The 26,270-nt window shown below is 44.1% G+C and overlaps 1 protein-coding gene across 1 annotated transcript in view; it reads left to right on the top strand.

Moving 5' to 3' along the window:
- The window catches only part of Plxna4 (plexin A4), a 421,273-nt gene that overhangs the window by 45,535 nt on the left and 349,468 nt on the right, over window positions 1–26,270 (top strand). The window contains exon 2 of the mRNA XM_069996788.1: window positions 22,568–23,835. Coding sequence (XP_069852889.1) covers window positions 22,651–23,835 — 1,185 coding nt within the window. The 5' untranslated portion in view covers window positions 22,568–22,650. The remainder of the gene's footprint in view (window positions 1–22,567; window positions 23,836–26,270) is intronic.

The following is a 26,270-nucleotide window of genomic DNA, read 5'->3' as shown; positions in this document are numbered from 1 at the left end:
CAGGCTCTCTCTCCTGGTCTTGGCCGTCTCTGTAGAGGGTAGTGGGTGTAAGGGTGGAAATTGTTAGTGGGGTTAGGGCTCTGCAGCAAGACAGTTGGGTAGGGATTGGGGGAAGATGGGACCTGCCCATTGGAAGTATTCTATCCTTCAGCGATGGCAGCCAGTTCTGCGTTTCAGCTTGTGCTCCTGCCTTCTGACACAGGCATTGGATTGTGGCTGACATTTTTTTCTTCTAAATAGGGTCAGCCCTGGGAGTCATCAGAAAGTGGTCATTTTGTTACCCAGCATGCCTTATTTTCAGCATTCCCAAGGAATATCTCTCCATCTCATTGTTTCTGTTACCTAGTGAGTTGCTAAAAAACAAATCAAACAAAATAAAAAAACAAAACAAAAATCAAAACTGCCTTATTCAGTTTTTTTGGAACACCCCCAGAAGGGTCTAGTCTGAAAGAAGTAAGTCCCATCCAGAGTTCTTAGGTCCCAACATGAGGAGGGGGCCTTGTTCAAGTGCACGGGTTGGTGCGTCCTGACGGCAGCAAAGAAAAGGAGTGAGCAGAGGAAGCGCCGGGCACCGGGGGCAGTCAGGGGAAAGGATTATGCTGGACCTGCCGCTGTGGGCTGAGAAGCCCTGGGCCTCTGCTGAGTCCAACTCCCTATGGAGAGAAGCAGAGATGAAGCTTCCTAGACTAGTAGAACAAAAAGGAGAACAGAGGCTCGGAGCATCAAACAGGAGAAAATTGGTTTTCTTCTGAAGCCAAGGTTATTTTGTTTTGTTTTAAGTAAGCACAAGAGACTCCTGATGTGAAGGAAATCTTTGAATTATTGGAAGATGCTCTGGGATGGAGAACTGGACTCAGGCCAGCCCGTGTGGATTGGAGAGACCCTTTGAACAGAGGTATCTAGAGACACATGAAATCTAATTTCTGAATTTGTGTCCTTCCCAAGGTGCTGGCTACCTTCCTTGGTGGCTCAAAGCCCTGTGAAGCCACTCTGGGGAGCAACTTAAAGCCAGAGAATACTGATTATTGAACTGAATTCTACTGGGTACTTAAATTGGGTTGAATATTGTACATTGCACTAAAATGAAGAAGTATATCTTTATCTCAACAGGAATAATTTGTCAAAGAGAAGTAGGTCCAAGCCAGATATAAACATTCATGCAAATACAAAGAGGAAGTAGAAAAGCTAATGGTTTATCCTGTCCTTTTGGAAGTTAAGCAAAGGAGAGAAAAATCCGTTGGCTGGGAAGTTAAGAGTGATTTGTTCGGAGGGAAGTTGAGTGGTGACTGGTCCCATGGGCTTCCATGTTCATTCTCCACTGTGAGTGGGAGGGAAGGTAGGCCTCAGTGTCATTCCCATTTCATGGTTGAGGGAACTGAGTCCTCTAAGGAACAAGTAATTTTCCTAAGGTCAAACTGATAAGTATGGAGGTAGGGAAGGAAGCAAGAGAGGGGGATCCTAGACAAAATGAGCAACTTGAAGTCATAAAAGTCAACAGGTACAGGATGTGTGTGGACAATAGTGAGTAGTTCTATTTGGACCCCGATCATCAAATCTGAGCCTAAGCCTGTCCTTCATTTTATAGGCAGTGGGGAGCCATGGAAAGTTCTTAAGTAGAAGAGTGTCATGACCAGAGCAGGCAAGTGTTTTGGGAGGAGAAGAATCACAGGGTTTAGGGAAGTGACTGTAACAGAATGTGTGACAGACAAAGGAGCATGCACAAAAGATGGAATGAAGTCATGCTATTTTGGACGATGAGAGAAGATTCTCCTTTCACATTGATAAGAGGCAACTGATTTCATGAGAATGAAGAAAAAGTGGCCAGCATTCTAAGCTCAGCCAACTCATCCGCACAGTTGTGCCTCTTGACCCGTAGATAGTACTCAAATCATGACTGCCTCACATTTTTTCTCTCTCTCTCCTGATTTCTTTGACAAGAATGTTAGTTATTTTGTAGCTCACTCTCATGGACTAAAACATCTTTTGTGCCTTTAGTTGTTTACTGATGAGCTAGACACTGCAAAATTGGTGCATAGACACAGCCAAAAGACTGGGGTGAACATTTGGTGTGAAAAGAGTGCTGGATTCTGGTTCCCAGCCCAGCCCGTGACTCCTTTTGTGTTTCTAGAATGAGTGAGCTCTGACTTTGAGCTTCTGCATCCATCAACTGTGGATAATGATGCACTTTAGGTTGAGATGATTTCCAATGCAGTCTTTGTATTCTAAATTCCATAATTTATCCATCATTTTGTACTGTTCATATTGACTTAATTGCCAGCAGTCTCTGAAAAAAAAAACCTCATGAGGCAGGTAAGAATAATATAGTGGATTTAAAAGCCAGCAAACAAATATCCACGAACTGTGGGGTCTGGACCCAAACAATACAGTTCAATAATTATTCAAATACCCTTTGCCTTGTTTTGTATAAGTCCTCTAGAGGTGATTTCCATTGTATAGGAGGATGTGTGCAGATTCTATGCAAATACCATACCATTTTGCATAGGACATCTGGCGATCCTTGGGTTTTGGAATCCAAGGAGGGATCCTGGAACTAATCACCCTACAAGTACCAAGGAATAGAGTGGGTGGATGAAAGGTGGAGTGGAGATAGGAACACAGCATGTGTTTTCTCTTGGTTCCTTTAGTTGCCATTAGCTAATTTTAGATAATTTGACACTAGCTGGTTATCACCAGCCATGGCCTGGCCTCACTAGTGTTCCCAGAGATGAACAGATTCTCAGGAGTAGCACACAGAATCTCCTAATCTATTGATATTTAAGGTAGAACACTACCTTATTCACTACAGTGGGTCTCTTCTTATCCAGTTAATGAAAGAATGATGGCTGCTATGGTGTCTAGCGTGTGCAATTGTTGCCTAAAGTTTTTATCAAGGGACTCTGAGATGGTCTTAGCGGCTGCCAGTGGAGCTAAGAGTGTGAGTCTCAACTGAAGCCTGGTTGCACCTAGAAGACCACAGGTTGGGTGCCTACAGGCCTAGGTCAACATGTCTACCTTAGACCTTAGGAAGCATGCTCTCTTTTGCTGCTTCACCATTGTGGACGCCTCAGTGAAGTCTCTTTAGCACTCACCAGAAGTCTGCAATAGTTCCAGTTTTGTGAGCAGATAAACAAAGTAGGAAGAAGTGAGATTGCCTGATGTTTAGTAGTAGCAATAACAGTAGCAGCAGCAGCAGCAGCAGCAGTAGTATTAGTATTAGTATTAGTATTAGTAGTAGTAGTGTGTGCACATGGGTATACATGCTGGTACTGGGGCTTGAATTCAGGGGCTGTCATGATCCCTTAGCTTTCTCACTCACGGCTGGTACTCTACAACTTGAGTCACATCCCTACTTCCAGCCTTTTGAGATACAAGTTTCATGGGTTTTCTTGATCAGTCTGGCTTTGAACTGAGATCCTCAGATCTCAGCCTTCTGAGTAGTTAGGATTACAGGTGCAAGCCACTGGCACTTGACTTTGATGTGCACTTCTTGAACAGCAATGAAAAGTTTTTCTTGACGCCTCCAGCAGACTTCCAGTTTCATCCACTCTGCCGGGCTTTGGTCACACAACTATTGCTAAGCTTACACTGGCAAGGAGATGGAGACCTCTATGCCTGGCCTAATCCTGTCGTGTCAAAGGGTTTGATGTGTATCACTGGTTTATTCTAATCTTGATTGAGCCCATTTGAGATGTGGGCCTTTGTGGAGGCCAAACTCTTGAATAAATTTGGGACTTACACAGTAAGAAAGACATGTTGGAGAACTGCTGTCTCACGGGTGGAATGTAAAATCAGAGCCAGAAACCAGTGGTCCTTGATGATGTTATCCATGCTGGGAAGCCCAATGCTCTGCTGCTGCTGTCCCCTGCCAGATTTCCCCTGAGCGGTGAGCCACTCATTACAGCTCTGTCCTTGGTTATTGTAGGCTTGAAACCCAAGTGTGTCTTGCCATTTGCTCTGCTCTCCAGGCAACCACCTGGAGCGGATACACACATCTTTATCCAGACTGTTTAAGTTTCAGTCTTGTTGATGCATTGTCATTCTGAAGAAGAACTTTGTCACCCTGATTGGTCTGTAGCTCTCTCTGCTCTTTTCATGATTTGGGGAAATCTTGTCCCTGTAAGGTGGTTTCTGCAGCTATCTGGTGCCTCCACATGGATGTCTTGATTGAGACTAAATTAACTCTCAGAAGGCCACCTTATCTCCTTATTCCAGGGACTCCTTTCTGTAGCCTCTGTGCAGGCGTGGTAGGCTGCCTCACAGGCTGTTTGAAGCTGCTTGTGGAGAGGTTGAGTCTGGTATGGGTGAGGTGGGGAGTTGGTTTGGACACATACAAATATGATTGTAATGTGGTTGGATGTCAATTCAGGTGGAAACACAGGTCATTGGTTGGTTGCTTCATTGATTTTCACAGGCTGAGCATTTGCCTCATTGATTTCCCCCACCCCCCCCTTACCATGGACTGAATCTTGTTCATCCACTCAATGGAGATTGCTTCATTTCTTTTCAATTCATTTTTCGTGGCTGTTTGGCACTTTACAGCATTGGGTTGCTGTGTACTCTCTGTAGGTGGCAGTCATCCTTTCCTTGGGAGAATCTCTGTGACCTTCAGAAAGCTTTTTGATCTCTCTGGGCCTCACTTTTCTCATCTGCCAAGTGGGAACGGCAATGCTGACCCAAAGTATCTGAATGATGAGGAGGCAGCTGGGTATCTGGAGGGACAGTCTCTGAGGAAGGTGGTAAGATTTGAACAGTAAGGGAATGATCACATGGATAAATAAAATCTGGACCCTAAACTTAACAAGAAATTCCTCATTAAGAGGAAGAACTTCATCTTGAGGAAAGGTAATGAGGGACCTCTGCCTCTATCCTTTTCTAAAGATTCTGATCCTTCTGCTCATCACTGCAGCACTGGCCGTGTTGGTGGCTCTGGAAGAGTTGGTACCTCTTCCTGATCATCTGCAGTTTGGTGTGAAGATCCAGTTTTGGTGTGAGTCTATAGCTGTCCGTTAATCTCCAGTAGCACAGCTGAGATAACACAGTGCATTTTAATGGAATTTTATCTCAGGGCAACAAGAAGGAAGTTTATAGACTTACTAGAATGAGCCAATATGGTTTCCACGTTGTGGTTTATTTCACTGTATCCATGTTTCCTCTGGCAAGACCTCATTGCAGCATCCATTTACTGCTGTGGGTGAGTGTCCATTTGTGAGCCGTCATAGATCCTGAACATCCCCTAAGGTTTAGGCATGAATAGGTACAGAGAGAGATTGGAGGCTTTTCCCACCTCCAAAGGTGTGTTATCAATTCCAATGACCTTTAGGGCAGTCATTCCTTTTACCTAGATGATGGACACCAGGAATGTTCACTGGTCTTAAGAAGCCATATCAGGCCTCACAAGCATAGGCTTGTCCCATGGTCTGGGAGATTAGAGTGATTATTACCTAATACAAATTCATCCCCAAATGCAGGCTCCAGAAACGTCAGAGTGAGGCACCCAGGTAGAGCAACTTGATAGTAGAATGGGCTCTTTGGTTGTAGGGACTGGCTTGGTCCTGGGAATAAAGTGAAAATGGACAGAGCAAAGATATCTATACTCTATTTTCTCCTTCCTTCTTTCTCTATGCTTATTTTTTTCTCCCTTTGGATCTCATATTATCATAGGGGAAATTGTAGCCTCTCTCAGCTATGTTAAAAGGTATCAGGAAGAAGGGCATAGCAGGTATTGGGTCACTGCCAGGAAGGTAAGGGAAGGTGCTATTGTGATAATGACCACAATGAGCTACATGAATGATCCTTCAGCAGAAAAGGAAAATTGAGAGACAGAGTCCATACCACTTGTTCTAGTTGCTTCTCTTCTTCCTAGACTTAACATTTGGAAGCCCGGGGTTTTGTTTCTGTAAATTAAATCTCAATTCTCGTAACAGGATTTTTATAAAGGCCAAGAGAGAAAATACATGTGCTTTCAGGAATGGTATTCATATATGAAGCATGCCCTAAAGTTTACATGGAACAGTGTTCTGAGAAATGTGTAATAATCAATAAAAGGGTTCCTTAGTCAAAGAGGTTTGAGAACCTTCAACCAGTTTCATCATCAAAGCATTTTTCAATACACAAGTGTAGGTTATGGTTCCCCAGAGAAGTGACACAATATTTCTTAAATTTTCTTAACAGACTTCCCTTTGGTGACTGAGTATTGTGAGGGACTGAAGCTCTTCTCAGAATTGAATTATTATAATCGTGGGGGCTGGGTGGAGAGGGCATCTTTTATTTAATAAGCCATGACAGTCATTTGTCCATATGTTTTCTCAACTTTTCTCATTCTTATGTCCGTAGAACAGCGGTAAGTAGGAGTTTGATTGGAGAGGATCCATTTTTCTTTATTAAAAATAATCTTGCCCTCCATGGATGAACCTTGCATACATTATGCTAAGTGAAATAAGCCAGACACAAAGGACACATACTTTGCGATTCTACCTACACAAGACCCCTAGAATAGGCAAAATTCATAGCAACAGGATGTAGAATGGTGGTTGCTAGGGGCTGAGGTGATGGGGCCATGGAGCTTTGTTTAATGGGGAGAGTTTCAGCTGAGAAGATGAAAATGTTTTGGAGCTGGATGGTGGTGGTGATTGTACTACTACAATAAGAATATACATCAAGTCTCTGAACTATGCACTTAAAAATGGCTAACATGATCAATTTCATTATATATATATATATATATATATATATATATATATATATATATATATATTACCACCATTCTTTAGCATACTAATATAAGAAAAAGGCTTGCTCTTTGCCTGAGTTCTTTTGATTTCTGTTTTTTATCTGGTTAGCTTTTGAACTTTGGGCCTTTGCCTTTCTGTATAACTGGCGCTCTTCACTGCTTGAGTGAAAAGGGGGGTCCTTGGCCAGAACTTAGTGGCCAGTATGGTCATCCCCTGCTCTTTTCACTCCTTGAATAGTAATTTCGGTTGGTGATTTTTGAAGTTGACAAAGCTGCCTCTATTGCTTAAACTTTTGTCATTTCCTCATGGTTAAAAAAGAGAAGTTTGGTTACAAAAAAAGTGTGAAAGTCTGTATTTCTGAGTAAAATATTTTTATTGTCATCACCTTCTGCCAGCTGGGGAAACTTGGTGCATTCTCTGCTCTTTTTCCTAAGGGAACTTTCTTCAGTTTCAGCTCCGTGTCTCACCCTCATTTCCTCTGAGTTATGGAGGTCCGGTTTCTCCTCTAGACCATAGGATATACATCAGCATCCTTCAATCAGAGGTCTTCTGTAGACCACAAGTGTGATTCTCTGTAACCACCATGGTTCCCTCGAGCATCATCCTGGGTTGGGTGGCCTCTGCAGACAGCCTTGAGATCCCAAACAGAGCTTTTGACTTCTTTGCTCTCCTTCCCTGTTTCTCCACATTCTTCTTCTGTCGGTGAAATGATACCACTATCCATCAAAATGGGAGAGCCAATGTCAGGGAGATGACATCAGTCCTCCAAGAGAAAGAACTCAGCAGTTCCTTCCTCCTTCCTCTCTCTCATTTCCATAGCCACCAGCAAGCCCTGTGGGAGCAACCATACTCTTTTTCCAGTGGGACTTTCACACTCCTTACTACATTTCTCCCTCAAACCTTACTTGGACACATCAGCCAGACTGAGCTGGCCCCCACTAGCCTGGCTACACCACTCCCTTGCTTAACCTCATCTCATACTATTTGGAATAAAATCCAATTTTTTTCCATGGTCATCAATATTCTTCAGCATCTGTCACCTCTCTTTCTCTCAGCCCTCCTACCCACCTCCCACCCCCGTGCTCATTCCATAACTTCCCGCCTCTCAACCTTCTGCCTTCCTTTTGTTAAATCTCCTCCTTCCTCAGGGCCTTACAAGGTACATTTCCATTGGCTTACAAAGCTTCTTCTCAAATCTTGCATGGTAGCCTGCCTTAGCCATTAATTCCTCTGTAAACATACCCCAGAGAGATCTCTGTTGGATGCTTTACCCCAAGACAGGGGTCTTTAGTTTGTAGTCTACAGAAAAGAACTTTGTTCTTTTTCTATGAATCTTGTTTATGGTCTAGATCCTCTTTAATAAATGTAAGCTTAACAGAATCAAAGACCTTGTTATTTTATTCATGGCTGCACCCCACACTCCAGAAGGAAAATTCCTGGCATGTAGTTGAGGGGGCTACCTAGGTGTTAGTGACCAAATGCATGAGTGGAAATATGGCATCTTTCCTACTTGTTGCTTGGTCTCATTTCATCTGTTTACTGCCTAGAACTTTCTCAGTTGTGTCATCTCATTAAACCCCATCACACTCAAGTTATCAAGCCTGTCAAGGTCATGACAGTCCACGATAGCTAGTTTTTATGCTCTAATAGGCTAGAAGGCCTCCCTCTCCATCCAGTTAATAACTGTGTTGCTGGGGAACTGTGGCTCACTCCTGTAATCCTAGCTACTCAAGAGACTCAGGCATAAAAATCACAGTTCAAAGCCAGCATGGGAAAAATAAAAAGTTAATGAGACTCTTATTCCCTCCCCCCGCCCCAAATAGCTGAAAGTGAAGCTGTGACACAAGTGGTAGGGTGTAATCCTTGAGCAAATAAAGCTAAGGACAGCCAGGCACTGGTGGCTCACACCTGTAATCCTAGCTACTCAGGAAGCTAAGATCTGAGGATCACGGTTTAAAGCTAGCCCAAGCAGGAAAGTCCATGAGACTCTCTCTCCAGTAAACCACCAGAAAGCCGGAGGTGGCGCTGTGGCTCAAGTGGTAGAGCGCTTGCCTTGAGTTGAAGAGCTGAGGGACAGCGCCCAGGCCCAGAGTTCAAGCCCTGTGACTGACAAAACATAAATAAATTAAAAAAGAATTTTTTAAGCTAAGAACAACAGTGTCCAGGCCCTGAGTTCAAGCCCCAATGCTAGCACAAAAACCTACCAAACAGAAAGGCCGTCACTGAAATAAACAAAAATCAAACAGACAGACAAACAACCAGAAAACCGAACAACTCTACATTTGTCATCAGGCCTTGTTGGCACCTCTCCCTTCTTACTTTTTGTTTACAATCAGCAATGGTGTCTCTGATGGTGATTTGTGTTATACAGGCACACAGGAGTAACAGAAGAGCATGGCTTCAGGCAAGTTAACGAACTTCTCTGAGCCTCACTGTCTCCCTCTGGACAGCAATCATCATGGGTTGGGTAGGGATGGCTATATAGTCTTAGAGTTATCAGTGTTCTCTGTATATAAGGAGTTGGTCAAAGGCAGAGCGCTGCCCACGTGGGAGGCAGTGGCTGTGGTGGTGGTAGACTCTTGGGCTGTGTAGGAGGAGGATGGTGAGAGTGGGCAGGCATTCTCCTCACACCCTTGTGCACTCTGCATTCCTGTCCAGGGTGATGCACAGAACACACACACAGAAGAGCTGCTGCGTCTATGTAGCAGCCTCTTGGGCTTTGCAGTGGACTTAACTCTGTCACAGATGGCCTACCTCTTGGCCTCTTCTGTCTGCCTTGCCACAGTGCTGTGCAGGTCCTGGGAGAGGGTGTCAGCATCATCCAACATTACCCCTTCCTCCACCTGGCCTTGCCCTGGACTCTTCATCAACATGCTCCTTTCTGAATTCTCGTCATCTGGAAAAGCTCTGTGTCACAATCAGTTTGCAAGAATGCTGTGGGAGGGAACCGGTCATGCCTGAGTGTGCTGGTGAGAGGGCCTGGTGTTGATTTCAGGGCAAAGGTTGACACTGAGATCTGATCTGTGCTGTTGTTTACGGTGATTGTAGAATGGCATCCCCAGGGCTTCACCATTCAGAATCTCAGGTTGTGAAATGGCGGTAGGACAGAGGCAAGATATCTTTCTGTTTGTCATGCGAGTTGCTGGAGAAGCAGGGTGAGGTCTTATCACAGAATGATGGGAAGGAGAATTATGGGTTGAGTTTGTGTAAGTAAAGGGGCTAATTACTAGACGCTGCACAACTCTCTTGGAGGGGTAACTCACAGAAGTGTGTCCAGCATATAGGAGAGGCTATATCTGCTGATCCAAATCAGAGCTTTGGGAGTAAGAAACAAGTTTACCCAGAATGACCACCTTACGTTGCTCAATCAATACTAAAATATTTTTAAAAATTCAACACTGTCATGGAAAGGATTTTTATTATTTCCAAACCTTCTGTATAAACCCCTCCAGTTCTCTTTTGCATATTTTTTTCTTCAGGTAGTAGTACTGCCTGGCCCCAAACTTTGCTGCAACCATTGTGATTTTCCTTTTTTTTTTCTTTCTTAAAGAACAAATATAGCTAGGTTCGGCTTCCGGCTGCAGTGGAAATTTCTGCCAAGATTTGTGGCACACAGCAGAAATATGTTTTGTATTTTATGGGTTTTGGCTCATCATGGAATTAAATAGCACTAATTACATGAATATAGACCAGCAAGGGAGACAACTGTTCACTTCCTGATTTTTTCCCTTGGAATTGAAAAAGAAAGGGAAGGGGTAGAAGGACAAGGTAGGGGTATGGGGAAGAGCTCTGCCAGTAGGCCTGAGGTGACAGAACTGTCAGTCATCTGACTGAGTGTGCTCTGGATCACCTCCTTCTCCTCCAGCATCGCTGTTTGGTGACAGCACTGACTTCCTCCCATGAAGACTCCACTGGGGCTGGGAGCCTGGTGGCTTCGCTGAATTCATGGTGATGGCAGTGACGGGGCTGATGAGGGTCACCTTGCATCTCAGGTGCATATAACAGAGAGATAGTCCAGCCCTCAAATCCAACAGCATGGACTCATTTTCTTCAAACTCTGCTTTTATTATTCTTCCCGAATCACCACCTTTCTTTACTTAGAAAGGTCTAGTTAGAGATTTCAGAGGAAAGGAATTTCTGGATCTCTGTTTTGCTTGTTAAGGGAAAGAGGGAAAGCAGATCAGGTTGTGGCGTCCAAAGCTCACGCAAGGCTGCAGGGTAGGGCCTTTGGAAGGTGGGGAGCTTTAGTGCTTAGAGGCCTCCTCCCACTCTTCTGCCAGCCATCTTGCTGTGCCTTGTTGTCCCCACAGACCAAAGGAGCAGCACTGAACTTGCTCTTGGGCTTCAGTGAAATGTTTCAACACTAGAGCTATTAATGCATGTCCCAACCCTTGGTCCTGGTGGTGAGAGGTAAAATAGACCCTAAGAAGTGTGATGGAGGCCCACTGAGCAGATGACTGCCCCAGGTGTACTAAGGGTTGTCTGCAAAATTCAACCAGAGCTGGTGTACCCCAAGGTTCCCCTCCCATGTCGATAGAGACAGCTAACAGGTCGAGTTAAGCGAAGATGCACCTTTGAGAGAGCAACTTCAGTATCAGCCTTTTTTCTTCCTGTACCATTGGGTGTTGTTATCTCTGCTATTGCATGGGAATTCGGCTTAGCCCCTCCACCAAGGCCATCTGAGAACCCCTCTCCATGTCCACAATGAACACCCCATCTTCTGGGAAATCTGAAATGTCTTACTCTCACTTCTGTAGTTAACCTGAAAAGAAACCTGTGATCTTCTTTCACTGTTTCCAGAAACATCTCTTTACTGATGGAGAAACAGGGGCAACATGAAAGCAGGGCTGTAGCGAGTAAGGATGGCCAATCCTGACCTCTGTAGTGTCTTGAGCTGGGTGATTCAGAGAGGAGGCTTCCGTGGGTGACGTAGCTAGTACGTGAATGGCTGTGGCCTGGGAATGTCCTGCCTCTTCCCCTGACCATGGAAAGAGACAGGGACCTTGAGAACAAAGTTCTCATTAGAGGGAGAACCATTGGCTATGGCTTAAAAAAGCCACCAAAGCCAGGTTGGGTATCCAGTCAGGCTGGAGGAGGTGGCTGGGATGACTGCAGTGAGCAGCTAAGCAGGTCCAGGTCACAAGTGTGAAGCAGGGCTGCATAAACAACAGGTACATCCGAGGTCCCTTCTCTGCTTATGGCAGCAAATGACTCAGTCATTCACCCCAGGTTTAGGGTGTCTTGAGTATCTACCCAAGATGTCCTGTTTTTATGTATCCAGAGGCTGGAGGTGGCTCTCTTAGGACTAGGAGCAGTGAGTTGAGATAGGATTTCCCACACAGCTGGGCTGAGGGGCTGGGTCAGGAGACAGCAGTCACACTGTACTAGGTTGACAGGTTTTGCAGAATGGTCTTGATGACAGCTCCAGTGGTAGCCTCTGACCTTCCAGTTCCTCTCCAGTCTGTTTCTGTAAGTGGGAATCTAGGGGGACAAAGTTTCTGATTGATCCTGACCTGCCCAGCCCATGCTTCTCAGGAGAGTGTTGTGTTTCTGAAAGCCTCACAGCCAAGCTTGTAGTGAAGAGAGCCATTGCTTAGCGACTCTGCCTGCACAGCACAGTGTCTGGAATACCAAGGGCTGCCCCTCTGTAATAATGAAGAGAAGCCTGGGCTCTGCTGGGAACACAGACTTGGCCAGAGATGGTAGCCCTGCACCCTGGGGGAGCATCCTCTAAGCCAAGGATGGGGAGGCCCCCGGGAGGGGAGGGAAGCAAGCTCTGGAAACCAGAGCCTGAGGTCGCAAGGTCAGGCTAGCATGGAATCCGAATGGGAGCAGCTCACAGACTCACCCTCCTACAGAGGCTCCTTCTAAGCTAGCTGCAAAGGCTCTGTCCATGGTAACACTCTCCCCAGATCTTTTTAATGAACCAGGAAGTAAGGATTAAGAGAGCCTGAGAGAGCTGAGCTTGGTGCTGAATTTCCCCAGGAACCTGGCTGGTTGCCTGGCCACTAGAGTCCCTCAGCCTGGGCCTGGCTTCCCCATGAGTCCCTCTTCCTCATCTTTATACCCTTTACCAAGACCTTCCCTTACCCAGCAACTTCACATTTCTCATCGCCCAAAAGAATGGTAGGAAAGCAGACAGGAGGGATGGCTACTGACCTGTTCCAGCTGGACAGTTGCATTCTGGGATTCCGTTGTGTTCAGGCTGCTCTGACTCTTTGAGAACCCCTATCTGCATACAAGATGGTCCAGGGACAGGGCTGTGATTTTCTCTTGGGAAGACAGTTGTTCTGACTTGATTTCAACCACCTTCTAGGTAGCAATGAGTTGTACTGTGACTCTATTTCGTTCCTTTTATGAGTGTGGCGATGATTTCTGAGACACAGACAAGGAGAAAGGGTAACCATGAAGGCTATAACGTGGCTATCATGAAGGCTATATCTTCAGCTTTGGGTTTGGATCTGGAGTGAATATTGGTGTGAAAAGACACATAGGGCTGGGCTAGTTTTTCACCAACTAGCAGATTAGAGTCAGCTGTACAACTGGACTGTAGATGTTGCATGTAAATAGAATTCTCCAGAAAAAGACATAAAATAATAATTCATGGCTCCCATTGGTAGAAAACAGTTAACAGAGAAAGAATAGAAAAAGGAAAAACAATACTGATTACTTATTGAAGATGTTATTTTCAATGTAGATTACAGAATGGAGCAGCAGTCTGAAATGAAGGCATTTGTCCATTTTTGGTAATTGGGATCATTGAGGCATGGTGGTCTTCATCACTCTGAGCTTGGACAGTTGCAGTTTGGCTTTTGGAGCAAGAAAGGGGTCTACTGACATCCAAAGAGGACTTTTTCTAGGGCCAGCAGCCTGATGGACCATGAAGAACAGAGGTTATAAGACACAAGCATCAGGTTTCCATTCTGTCTTTAATATGCAGTATTGTTTCTGTGAACCCTATCTTTCTGTACTGCTAACTGTTGGTGCTATCTGTTGAGGCAAACAATGCTACAATTTCAGTGCCTTTCTATGGCATTTCCCCCCTTATTTTATGGGATTATTCTTGGTGACTCCTTCTGTCTTGAGACTCCAACATCCCAGAGGACCTCAGAGTCCTCTTTAGCCTGACATTGGGTAATTTACAAAGTATAGGGGTTTATTTAGGTTATAATTCTGGAGGCTGAGAAGGCCAAGCACATGACAGTAGAACTAGAAAGGGCCTTTATGTTGTACACTAAGAGGTCAAGGGCATCACACAGAGAGATAGAACCAGAGTGTGTTAGCTCAGGTGTCTTATTCTTCTTATAAAGTCTCCAGTCTCAACATGGGGTTCTTGTCTTACTATTCTTTTGTGATCTTAATTATTTCTAAGGACTCCCCACCTTCAAATATGCTCAACACATGAAACTGAGTATTATGTGGAAGATATACCCAAACCATAGCAAGAAGACACACATGTCTTCATGGAAGTGTCACCCTGACACCCTCTCACTGTTCATATGCCCATGCCTGAATGCTATGTAGAAATGCAGGGGCTGGGAAATTTCAGCGATAGCCAGTGAACTGCTCTCACCCACCACTGGACACCAAGTCCTTCATGCATGGGGAAGAAGAATGTGTTTAGATGGAAAAATAATGTTCTGTCTTTGACCCCTTGTACACAGTGAAGATTAGATTACTTAGGGCACAACACTGTGGAGAAGTAAGGGAGGTGATGATCTTCCTGACCTGTAGAAGGGCCCAGAGAGTGGAGTTCCCAGCTAGATAACTACAGGGTCCTTCAGAACCAAGACATTGATTTCAGCTTTGGAAGATGTATAGTCCTTGCTCTCAGAATGCTTCACTGCTCAATCAACCATTATTGGCTGAAAATAAAAGTAGTCGTTGCTTCAATGAACGAATGCCAGCTGACTTCTGAAACTCGTGTTTCTTGTGCTATTTTCCTCACTATTCCATTGTTCTCAGGCCATGCTCTTTTTACTCGAAAAGGACCAGGATGATTTTTCTCAGTGGAGCAGGGTAAAGTCTAATTGGTAGAATGCAACGTTACTTTATGATATTCCAGCGGGTGGACTAGATGCTCTCATTGTAAAACACATATGAAAGATGTAGTGTCTCTAATGCATTTGAACTCATGTCTTAAAAGGACAAACTGGAGTGTTTTAAGTATTTATAAGCTCTGGGTCAGAGCAGAGTAAAAACAATTTTTTTCTCCGTTTGGATCCTCTTTAAGCTACTTGGCTCAACACCAAAATTTACTTTAAACTTCAGCCACAGGTGATACTAACTACCATCTTGTATTCTCTGATATGAAGCAGTCCTTTATTCTTTCACTCTTTCATTTACTAAGTGTTTATTATCTTCCTGCTATGACTTCAGCTTTGGGTTTGGATCTGGAGTGAATGTTGCTGTGAAAATCATATGGCCTTTCTTCTCAGGATGCTCTTTGTTTTAGAGATGACAGCAAATTTAAGTTGTAAAATATAAGCCTCTGGCAGGTATTATGTGTGAACATGTGGTTGGGATTGGAGAAGGAGTTATTTGAGGAATGAGTCAAATTCTGGATATCAGAGACCTGAGTAGAAGACTTCCTGTGCTTTGCAGACAGAGGGAGCAGTGTGTGAACACTTGTGCACATGTGTGTGTGCACACACCCAAATCTCACCCGGATGATGCATCACAACTTGTACAACTGTAGTTCACCTCTGACTGAAGAAGGACACAGAAATCTCTGTCTTGCTCGCTTGAGAAATAATAGCCATTGAGAAATAGCCTATTAGAGAAAATGTAGTGATAGATAGTTTTGGATTTTTCTATCTTTAGATTGTTTTATGAACAAGTGCCAGAAAACGGAACCCAAACTAGCTTTTGGAAAAGGAGAAACGTTTTTGGCTCATGTGACTGGGAACTGCAGGCATACAGCTGGCTTTGTGTACACAATGTAGACATTTTTACAATGTCACTGAGACCTGGGATATGAGGCTCTCTGTTCTTTGAATTATTTTCTCTACTTCTTGATACTCAGATTCAGTCTTCTGAAAGATGCTATCCACTCTTTTCTTTGGTTAAAAGATGATCTTATGCCCATGATGCTCCAAAGTCACATCCAACAGTAGAATTAGGATTTTCTTCCTTTTCAGTATTCCTCTCCAAAGTCTATGGACTTTTAAGGTCTGATTCTACAAGGTTCTCCCTGAACCAACCACTATGATTCCTTCTTCCCTGCCTTGTGCTGACTGGTTAAGCCCAGGTCATGTGAATTCCTTCAGTTAGGAGTAGAATTAATTCCACCAGAAGTTGTTGAGCTGGGAGGACAAATGGGAAGATCCCAACAGGATAAATGAATAGTAGCAAAAAACAAACATACATGTCAGATTCAACATTATTTGAAGGACACTGTCAAGATGTGTGTGTGTGTGTGTGTGTGTGTGTGTGTGTGTGTGTGTGTGTGTGTGTGTATGTGTGAATGGAGAGAGAAAGACTGATTTTAAGGACTTTGTTCACACAATCATGGAAGCACTTAGTCTAAAATCTACAGGAATAAGCATTAGGCTACGAACTAATATTATAGGCCAAAGGTGATCAACTGGTAGATTTTCCTTTACTCAGTGGAAGTCACTCTTTTGGTTATATTCTAGTTTCAGTGGGTTGAATGTGGCTCACCACATTTTAAAGGATAATTTGCTTTGTTCTAAACAGATTAATTTAAATGTTAATCTCATCCAAACAATCTTCACAGAAACATCCAGAAAAATGCTTGACCAAATACCTGGTTGCTGTGGACTGGCAAATAGAAACATCAAATTAAGCATCATAGTGACCAACAGTAAGAAACAAATTTGTACTACAGCCAAAATATAAATATATATATCAAATGAAAAAGAAGGGTCATATAAGTATACATCTTTTTCTATATGTGGCATCAATATTTTCTCTTTGATTTTGCTTCATTTAGAAGAAAGTATGTGTGATCTACTCAGTTGGTTTCTAAACTTGGTCAAAATTGGGTTGGGACTTGTATTTTGAATGTTTCCAGGATAATCTATCATTCAAACAAAGGGTCTGAGGATCAACCTCTGTCCAGAGGGCCTGTGAGCAAATGATGGGGACCTGAAGATTATGTGATTTCAGCCAATATCTATGCCACCTCTTGCCTATTTCCTTATCTGTTAAGGGGAGAGGACATATAGTTGTAAATGCATTGCTATACTTAAGACGATTGTGACTCAACAATAAAATCAGAAGGAGGTAGCATATATGAAAATGTCTAAAAATGCCAATGGAATTTTATGATGTAATTGCTATTTTAAACTGTTTCATAATAACTTTCTCTATGCCTGTCAGGAATCTAAGAGGACGCTACTACTTCATGAAAATTAGTTTGAGCTCTTCAAAATTTGCTGAATAAAACAAAGACAATCCCAATTGCTTGAATCAAAATGATGATCAGCTCTAAATGTGTTCTCCCTTGAGACCACTCAGAATTAAAAATCTGATATCAAAGACAGGGAAACCACAAGTTTGGGTTTGATTTAGGTCTTTGGATCTCCTATCCTCTGGACCTCTCCCTCTCTGTCTGGGCCAGTCAATTCCTTTGGAGAGCCTTGCGGATCACTCACTCTCATAACTTGCCTTTAGAGCCGGGCGCTGGTGGCTCACGCCTGTAATCCTAGCTACTCAGGAGGCTGAGATCTGAGGATCGCGGTTCAAAGCCAGCCCGGGCAGGAAAGACTGTGAGACTCCTATCTCCAATAAAACCACCAGAAAACCGGAAGTGGCGCTGTAGCTCAAGTGGTAGAGCGCTCGCCTTGAGCTGAAGAGCTGAGGGACAGCGCCCAGGCCCAGAGTTCAAGCCCCACGACCGACAAAAATAAAAATAAAAATAAAAAAAATAACTTGCCTGTAGGAGTCAGGGTTGGGATATTGTTACTTTCAGTGCTTTATTTTGAAACCAGCTAAACAATGAGGTAAGAGATAAATGGTGGGTAGTTATCTGAAATTGGGGTGGAGGCTCCTTCAGTTGGGGTCACTGCTTACAAAGATTGATGCTTGAAAGAGAACCCCTTCTGGAAGCTCTACCTTTGCCAGATTGGAGCACACTGGAGTGGCAGGGGTTGGGGGCTGGGGTTGGGCCAGGGAGGGTGACCCTTGGCTGCCGTTGGGCCGCTGAGCTCATGTGCTTATTTACCCTTTCTTCTTCCATTTCTCTAGTATTTGTTTCCTAATTGGTCCCTGTTGTGGGGTAGGAAACAAGAGACTGGTTATTCCCATACATGTATATCATTTCTGTGAGTGGCACAAGCATTTCACCATCCCCAGATGAGGGTGCTATGTGTTTGAGTTGCATAACTGTGTCCATTTCAGTGCCTAATAGAAGATAGAGAAGGAGCCATGGCACCTTTCTGCTCAGTCAATTTGTAATTACAGGCTTGCTTCCTTGTCTTGCCTTGCGCAGATAGGAGAGCTGTTGATTGGCTGCAGATCTGCGAGTGTGCACAGTATGCTGGGCTGTGTGGCAGGCCCATTGTCCGCGGTGTGTGGTACCTTCTGATATAGGAACTGCTGAAAGTTCCCTTCAGAAGGGAGCCCCCACCTGCATCTGCCAATCTGGTGTGAAGATTACCAGCCCTGTTGGAATTTGGTTATTGGCAGAGCTGTTTTGGGAATTGTTAGCCAGCAGAGCATATGGTGCCTGAAGAGCCATAACTTCTCAGACAAACAAAACAAAACAAAAGAGAGCAGATGCTGGAGTGGGTTCCGATAAAGTCAGAAGACAGGCCAAGTGTGATGGAAAGAGCACAGGACTGGGAGTCAGCGATCTGAATTCTCCATCTCTAACTCACTCTGAGACTTTCTGAACTCTCTGGATAGCAACTTCATTGTCTCTCAAATCAGGAGTTGGGAGTAATTAAATAGGATTATATCTTTTAGATCATAACCTCTAGAGTCATCTTTGGTATTTAGATTAGCAAAGCCAATTGTGGAGGAATTGTGTTATCACTGGTACTGAGATGTACAACCATACCTTATCATTATCTCAGTCCTTATTTTAATCCTACTTTAATTTTGTTTTGATAACAACAGTACCTACTTGGTGCCAGGCAGAATTCTTGGGCCAGCTTCTATACAGTCATGCACACTTTTAGAGATATCTGTAGTCCTCACAGAAAACTGTCATCTACCAGGAAGCACACTATGGAATAGAGGGACTCCTGTTTTTTCCTGGTGTTGGAATGAGATGTCCTGGGATCCTTATGTTTGCATCTTACCTGAATTAAAAGGGGTTACCTGAGTACTGGGCTCTGGAATTATGCATACCAAGAAAGCACATTGATTTTGCAGTGGCACAAACCTGTGTTCCATCCCTGGGGACATGGCTGAAATGGCAGTGTGCTTGTCTAATAACTCTAAGGCCAAAAGCCTTAAACAAGCATACTGCCATTTCAGCCATGTCCCCAGTTATTTTACTTTTGGTTTGTTTTACAAATACAGTTTTACACCTGCTCAGCACAGCTTGAAACAATGATTCACCAATATCCACTCCCTGGGTAGCTGGGATTTCAGGTGTGTGCCACCATACCTGCCTTTATTTTTTGAGATAGAGCCTTGCTAGCTTTTCCCCCAGGCTAGCCCTTAACAAAGATTTTCCTGTCTCTGTCCCCTGAGTAGCTAGGATTACAGATTTTTACTGCCATGCCTGGCCCTTTTTCTGCTTCTATTGTTACATATTCTCAAAGTGCTAAAGTTTTTTCACTTGTAAAATGGGTAAGGCCATCCTGCCTGCAGAGAATACTTACGATGGTTATGTAAGTTATTCTCAGGAAAAGCACTGGCATGGGGCCTTGGGTGCAGTAATGCTGCATAAATATTGATATTTCTTCTTGCTGCTGGCCATTCTGCTACTCAATAACCAGATGCTAAGCCTGCACTGGATACTGAGCGTAGCTCTGGTGATGTGGATGCGCTAATGAGCAAGACAGAGCCTGGATGGTTTCTGAGACTCACAGACCCTAAGCTGGACACACTCCTTCAGAGAAGGCAATGGCTACTTAGACAGAAGTATGGGACTCCTCCCTGGAAAACCCTGTACTTTTCTTTTGCATAAACTTTTCTTTCCTCAACTCTGCACTTTTGAAGTATCCCTCACATACTGATAAGATCTGTGCCTCTTTTTCCAGGTGTATCTCCTGACTCTTTGGTGAACCGTGTTTTTACATACTCTCTTTCTCATCTGCACCCTGGTTTGAATTATCCATTTGGCTGGAAAGCCCGCTCATGAAGGCTTTTCCCTTCCAGTTCTGCATGTACTCTCCAAGTTCATGGCTCAGCTCAAGTTCCATCCCCTGCCCAGGCAACCCAGAGCCTGCTCTGTATTTCCTTACCCAAAGTTAGAAGCTTCCCTCCCACCTGAACTCCCAAACCTCTTTGTCATGTGTCCTGTAACTTTGCACCATTTGCAGTAAGGTTCTAACCTGGCTTGACCACAGGTTCTTTGAAGACCTGATCTTTAACTCCTGTATGTGTTCTCTGAGTTCTTAGTTCTGTTAAGCATTTGCCATGTTGGCCAATAAATGAAGGCCCATAGTTCTCAGGATTGCTGTTGGTATACGTGTGTGTGTGTGTGTGTGTGTGTGTGTGTGTGTGTGTGTGTGTGTGTGTGTGTGTGTGTGTGTGTGTGTGTGTGTGTGTAGGGGGGTGGCTCTTCTTTATTATTGTTGTTTTATCATTAGTAGTTATACAAAGAGATTTCAGTTTAACTTGTCAGTTTATGAGTACAATGTACCTTGTTCAATTGTGAACTCTTTTATCATTCTCCTCCATCTCTCCCAACCCTATCCAGGACCTTACTTTTTCTAGTTTAGTTTTCCGGTATACACATTGAATATTAAGACAGCTTGTTTTCATCCTGCCTCTCTTCATTTATTTCCTCCCATTTTCCTTATCCTTCCCCCATATTTCAAGTCCAAGCTTCCTAGTATTCATTTTGTTAGACTGTAAGTTGTTCAAAGGAGAGACCCCATTGGAATTCTTGGGTTCTTCTGCCAGAACTGTACTCTTTATGTCTATATGAGACCTAAGCCTTTCATTAAAAATTTGGCAGTATAAAGTCTTCAATTTGTTTTCTTCCTTTTTCTCTCAATGTCAAGCTAACTTGGTATTTTCTCCCTTGCTAGGGTGGTTTCTCTTACTTAGGTATCTACCTTGTTCTATTGCTTCATTTTTTTGAGGCATTCAGAGGGAATGTGAGAAATTTTATAGAGCAGCCATACCTGCAAATAAGACATTAAAAATTCCTTCTCTGGCAATTCTTCCAAACTGGGTGAAATATGAAGCTGTCCATTGGAAACACATGCAGAAAACATATTGAATAGAAATGAAGGATTCCATTAGGATGGACAGCAATTTTGTTCTGCAGGGAATTATTTGTTTACTTATTTACTTGCCCACTGGCTTCTTGAAACATTTTTTCTCTCTCCCTTTAATGAAAACCTCTCAGAGGAGTCTCCACCATGGGAGGCAGCCAAGATCTGTCTTGTTAAAATGACATGAGGGCTCGGAGCTGGGCATTGTCCCCAGAGGGACTGGTGGCTGCTGCAGTGTGAAAAGATGGAGGATATGGAGGATGTGGGTTTTTAATTTGGCTTCATTGAACTGTCTGGCAAAGCAGGTGCCAAGAAAGTTAGTTCCCTGCAGTAGGTCCAGACACAGAAGGGGTCAGTATTCTTCTGCTTGTGGGTAAGAGAAAGTACAGTTCAACCCAGGCTGTGTGAGACTGGGGCCAATGGAGATGGTTTACAGAAAGAACGAAGGCCCACTGTGGATTTGTGCTACCACAACTGAGTCTCCTCTAGAACTTTCAGCTTCACAAATCACTTAACATCCATCAGATTTTTTAGCTGTAAAATGAGTATAAAATAGGATGTACCTCCCTGTTCTCAGCAGGAAATATCTAAGCATGTGTAAATTTGGTCATTTGACCAGATGGTGAGAAAAACACTCTTCCTAAAAGTGTGGGTGCATTAGGGGCAGTATAATATTGGGGGCTAGTGATAGTGATAGTAGCCAGTTCTATGTTTAAGGCCAGATGGGGTTCTGAAGAAGATGGTATACTGAGCAGAAAGTCAAAGAGGCAGTGTCGAAACCCTGCCCTGGGGAATCTCGGATGAAGTTCCCAATCAGAGAAATCTAGGATGAAGTTCCCAATCAGAGCAGGTGGCTTCTCCACCCTGCGAACCTCTGCCAGTGCTGTCCACTAGCTTTACCTAAGCAGGCTGGAACACAGGAGCCACTGGTAAAGGATCTCTGTAGGTCAGCCCCCTGGGCACAGAGGAGAGTGGATCGTGGACCTGGAAAAAAACCTCACACTAAAGAAGGGTTTGCTAAGATAAAATGAGATAGTATCCAAAGGGAGTGACAGACACACATCCAGGCACTTGGTAGCCAATGGTATTTCTTATCATTATCATAATCACTATCATTATCATCATCATCATCATCATCATCATCATCATCATCACAATTGTCATTATCATTACCAGCACTATCATCATCCTCATCATCACCACTGTAATCATCGCTACTCTTATTATCATCATCGCTATTATTATTATTGATGCAGTATCCTCTTGGGTTGCTGCCACCAGTTCTGACTGTCTCACATACCCAGGGTGGGTGACAGATGTGTTGACCCAGTAGAACTGAATAGAACTGGCCTGGGAAACGGTATTCTGTATATAGTACTCAGGACTAAGAGTCCAACCAGATAAGCCATGGGGCACCATGAAGCCTGCATCTCAGCCCTTTTTTCCCCCTTTCTCTCTCTCTCCCTCCACCAGGAGAAACTACCCTGCTGAGTTCTGGCCCTTCAAGGGGACGTCTGTGCCTGAGTGTTTCTGTGCCACGAGGACACATTGCTGATATGAAAGCCATGCCTTGGAACTGGACTTGTCTGCTGTCCCACCTGCTGGTGGTAGGGATGGGCTCCTCCACGCTCCTCCCCCGACAGCCACCCCCATTGTCCCAGAAGCGGTCTTTCATCACGTTCCGGGGGGAGCCTGCGGAGGGCTTCAATCACCTGGTGGTAGATGAGAGGACAGGGCACATTTACTTAGGGGCTGTCAACCGGATCTATAAGCTCTCCAGTGACCTGAAAGTCTTGGTGACCCACCAGACAGGGCCAGACGAGGACAACCCCAAGTGTTACCCACCACGCATTGTCCAGACCTGCAACGAGCCCCTGACCACCACCAACAATGTCAACAAGATGCTCCTCATAGACTACAAGGAGAACAGGTTGATTGCATGTGGAAGCCTGTATCAGGGCATCTGCAAACTCCTGAGGCTGGAGGATCTCTTCAAGTTGGGGGAACCTTTTCACAAGAAAGAGCACTACCTGTCGGGGGTCAATGAGAGTGGCTCTGTCTTTGGGGTGATTGTCTCCTACAGCAACCTGGATGACAAACTCTTCATTGCTACAGCAGTGGATGGGAAGCCTGAGTATTTTCCTACCATCTCCAGCCGGAAACTGACCAAGAACTCTGAGGCGGATGGCATGTTTGCTTATGTCTTCCATGATGAGTTTGTGGCCTCAATGATCAAGATCCCTTCAGACACCTTTACCGTCATCCCTGACTTTGATATCTACTACGTCTATGGTTTTAGCAGTGGCAATTTTGTCTACTTCTTGACCCTTCAGCCTGAGATGGTGTCTCCTCCAGGCTCCACGACAAAGGAACAGGTGTACACATCCAAGCTCGTGAGGCTTTGCAAGGAGGATACGGCCTTCAACTCCTATGTGGAGGTGCCCATTGGCTGTGAGCGCAATGGGGTGGAGTACCGCTTGCTTCAGGCGGCCTACTTGTCCAAAGCTGGGGCTGTGCTCGGCCGGACCCTGGGAGTCCGTCCAGATGACGACCTCCTCTTTACTGTCTTCTCTAAGGGCCAGAAACGGAAAATGAAATCTCTGGATGAATCAGCCTTATGCATCTTCATTTTGAAGCAGATTAATGACCGCATTAAGGAGCGGCTGCAGTCTTGCTACCGGGGTGAGGGAACGCTGGACCTGGCCTGGCTCAAGGTTAAGGACATTCCTTGCAGCAGTGCGGTGAGTCAGAAGGGGCTGTGGGCCAGGGCATATATACATATACATATACATATACATATACATATACATATACATATACATATACATGTGTATGTGTATATATATGTATATATATATATGTGTGTGTGTATATATATATGTCCCATCTCAGGTCTCATGGGACTCAGACTATTACCAGCTCAAACATCACAGCTGGAAATAAGATGTAGATTTCTCACAGGTGCATGTTTCTCTGTTCCATATTGGTTCACTGATTATGCCAGGAAATGCTGGGAAAGGTAGGGAAGTACCAAGTATTGGGCATGGTAGGACCCCAGTATACTCCTGTGCAGCATATGCCATGTGCCCACCCTTCTGAAGCTTGTGAATCACTTTCCTGGGAGTTCAGAGCAAAACTATGGAGGAGCAGAGTGGGGAGGATATGAGAGGTCATTCTACATTAGGAATGGATATGGGGTTTCAGAAGAGTTAGGTTTTCAGCTCTTTGCATATCTTTAAGAAATAGTAAAATGTGAGCAGAAAGGATATAGAACAGGACCACATAGTTATTAAGTGTCTTTTGTATATACAGTGTCATGGAAAAATACATTATAAGGTCAGGAAGTAGCTAGGAAGTAGCCCAGGTGACAGAGTGTTATAAAAACCCAATGAAGAATAGTATAAAGGGTTGATTAGGGGTTTTGCCATTGCATAGGGAGCCTGTAACTTCGCTGGGTGATTGTGGGTGATTGTAGGTGATTGCCTAGTCAGTCCTGCTCACCTGTGATCCAAATGAACAGCAGCTATCATTCTGGGCTTGGCTTCTGTTCATGTTTCAAAGGGTACTTACTGTTCTTTTCTGCAATCATTCTTCAGGGGACATGGAAGTCTCAGCTGTTGTGATCTTCTGTGCAATATCTGTTATTATCCCTTCCTTTTCCTTTTTTGTTTTTCATTTAAACATTTATAAGCCTAGCTGGATACCAGTAGCTCACAGTTATAATCCTAGCTGTTCAGGAGGCTGAATTCTATGGATTGTGGTTTGAAGCCAGCTCAGGCAGGAAGAAAGTCCATGAGACTCTTATCTTCAAGTAACCACCAAAAAAGCCAGAAATGGAGATATAGTTCAAGTGGTCAAGTGCTAGCCTTGAGTGAAACAGCTGAGGGACAGAACTCAGGCCCTGAGTTCAAGCCATAGGATTGGCATGCACACACACACGCGCGCGCACACACACACACACACACACACACACACACACACACACACACACACACACACACAAATTATAAATCTAGTTTGCAATGTATTTTGTGATTTTTTTGGGTGGTGGTACTGGGATTTGAACCAAAGGTCTTGTAAATACTTGGTATTTTTTTGGAAAGTTTTAGCAAGGTTAAATAAGGTTATGTTAGTATGACAGGAGAAAAGAAAGAGAAAGAGAGTGAGCTATTTCCTGTCCCCTCCCCTGCCAATTCAGGAAATGGGAGTTCCTATCTACAGTTTTTATACTTTCTGAGCTGGGAGAATACATATGTTCATGCCAGACTAGCAACTTGTAATCCTTAGACAGTGGTTTGAGTGGATAAGATGTATGAGACCACCTAAAACCCAGGTAAACCTGTAGGACTTTCTTTTCCCAGTTTTTATCCTTTTCTTTCTGTCTTTATCCATTCATGAATAGTCAAGCCATATTTTTTTTTAATTTTAACTTGAGAAGAAAAGAAAAATTCACCCATCTGATAGAAGTATGCATTTGTCCTAATATGGTTCTTGACTCCTATTCTGACTTTGGTGGGATTCCATGCCAGGGAAATGTATTTAGGTCAATTTACAAAAGCAAAAGCCACCCTTCATGAGGTTCAACTAGTTTCCAAGAAAATCTCAGAGGACCCTGGCTTCCTTCTCCCAGCCTGGGATGCATACTTTGGTCCATGGAGACCTGGGATGGAGATAGCAAAAGAAGGAAGAAAAAGGAAGAATGTCACGCCTTTGTGGCTTGACATTTGGATTCAGGCTGTGTCCTAGTGGCAGTTTTTCCAGGTACTAGGACTAAAACCAAAAGATTACATCCTGTGTGGTAGTACTGAAAAGCCAGCAGAGTCCCAGGCCACGAAGAAAATAAGAAAGATACTAGGGACAAATATGGCAGCCACAGATGGACAAATCAGGCCAGTGAACTAAGAGGATTCTCCTATCTACTGAGCCCCTACCAGTGACTAACCATTGGCAATTATTCCTGGACCTCTCAGGGTGGGGGGTGGGGAGATGGTCTGCTTCCAAATGAAGAGAGTGAATGGAATATCAGGCCAGAGATTGTGCTGGGTGTTCGTGCTACACAATGAAACAGATTCATAGGAAGGGACAATAGAAGACTGGTATGGAGAAGATCCATAGGAAGCCCTGGTGCTGCTATAATGGAATACCTGAGACTGGGCAGTTGATGGTGAATGGGAAT

Source organism: Dipodomys merriami, unplaced genomic scaffold (genome assembly GCF_024711535.1).
Source record: "Dipodomys merriami isolate MVZ:Mamm:240054 unplaced genomic scaffold, mDipMer1.0.p SCAF_5, whole genome shotgun sequence".
NCBI classification, from domain to species: Eukaryota; Metazoa; Chordata; class Mammalia; order Rodentia; family Heteromyidae; genus Dipodomys; species Dipodomys merriami.
The sequence above is the reverse complement of the archived record's forward strand: the minus strand, read 5'-3'. Positions and strand labels throughout refer to the sequence as shown.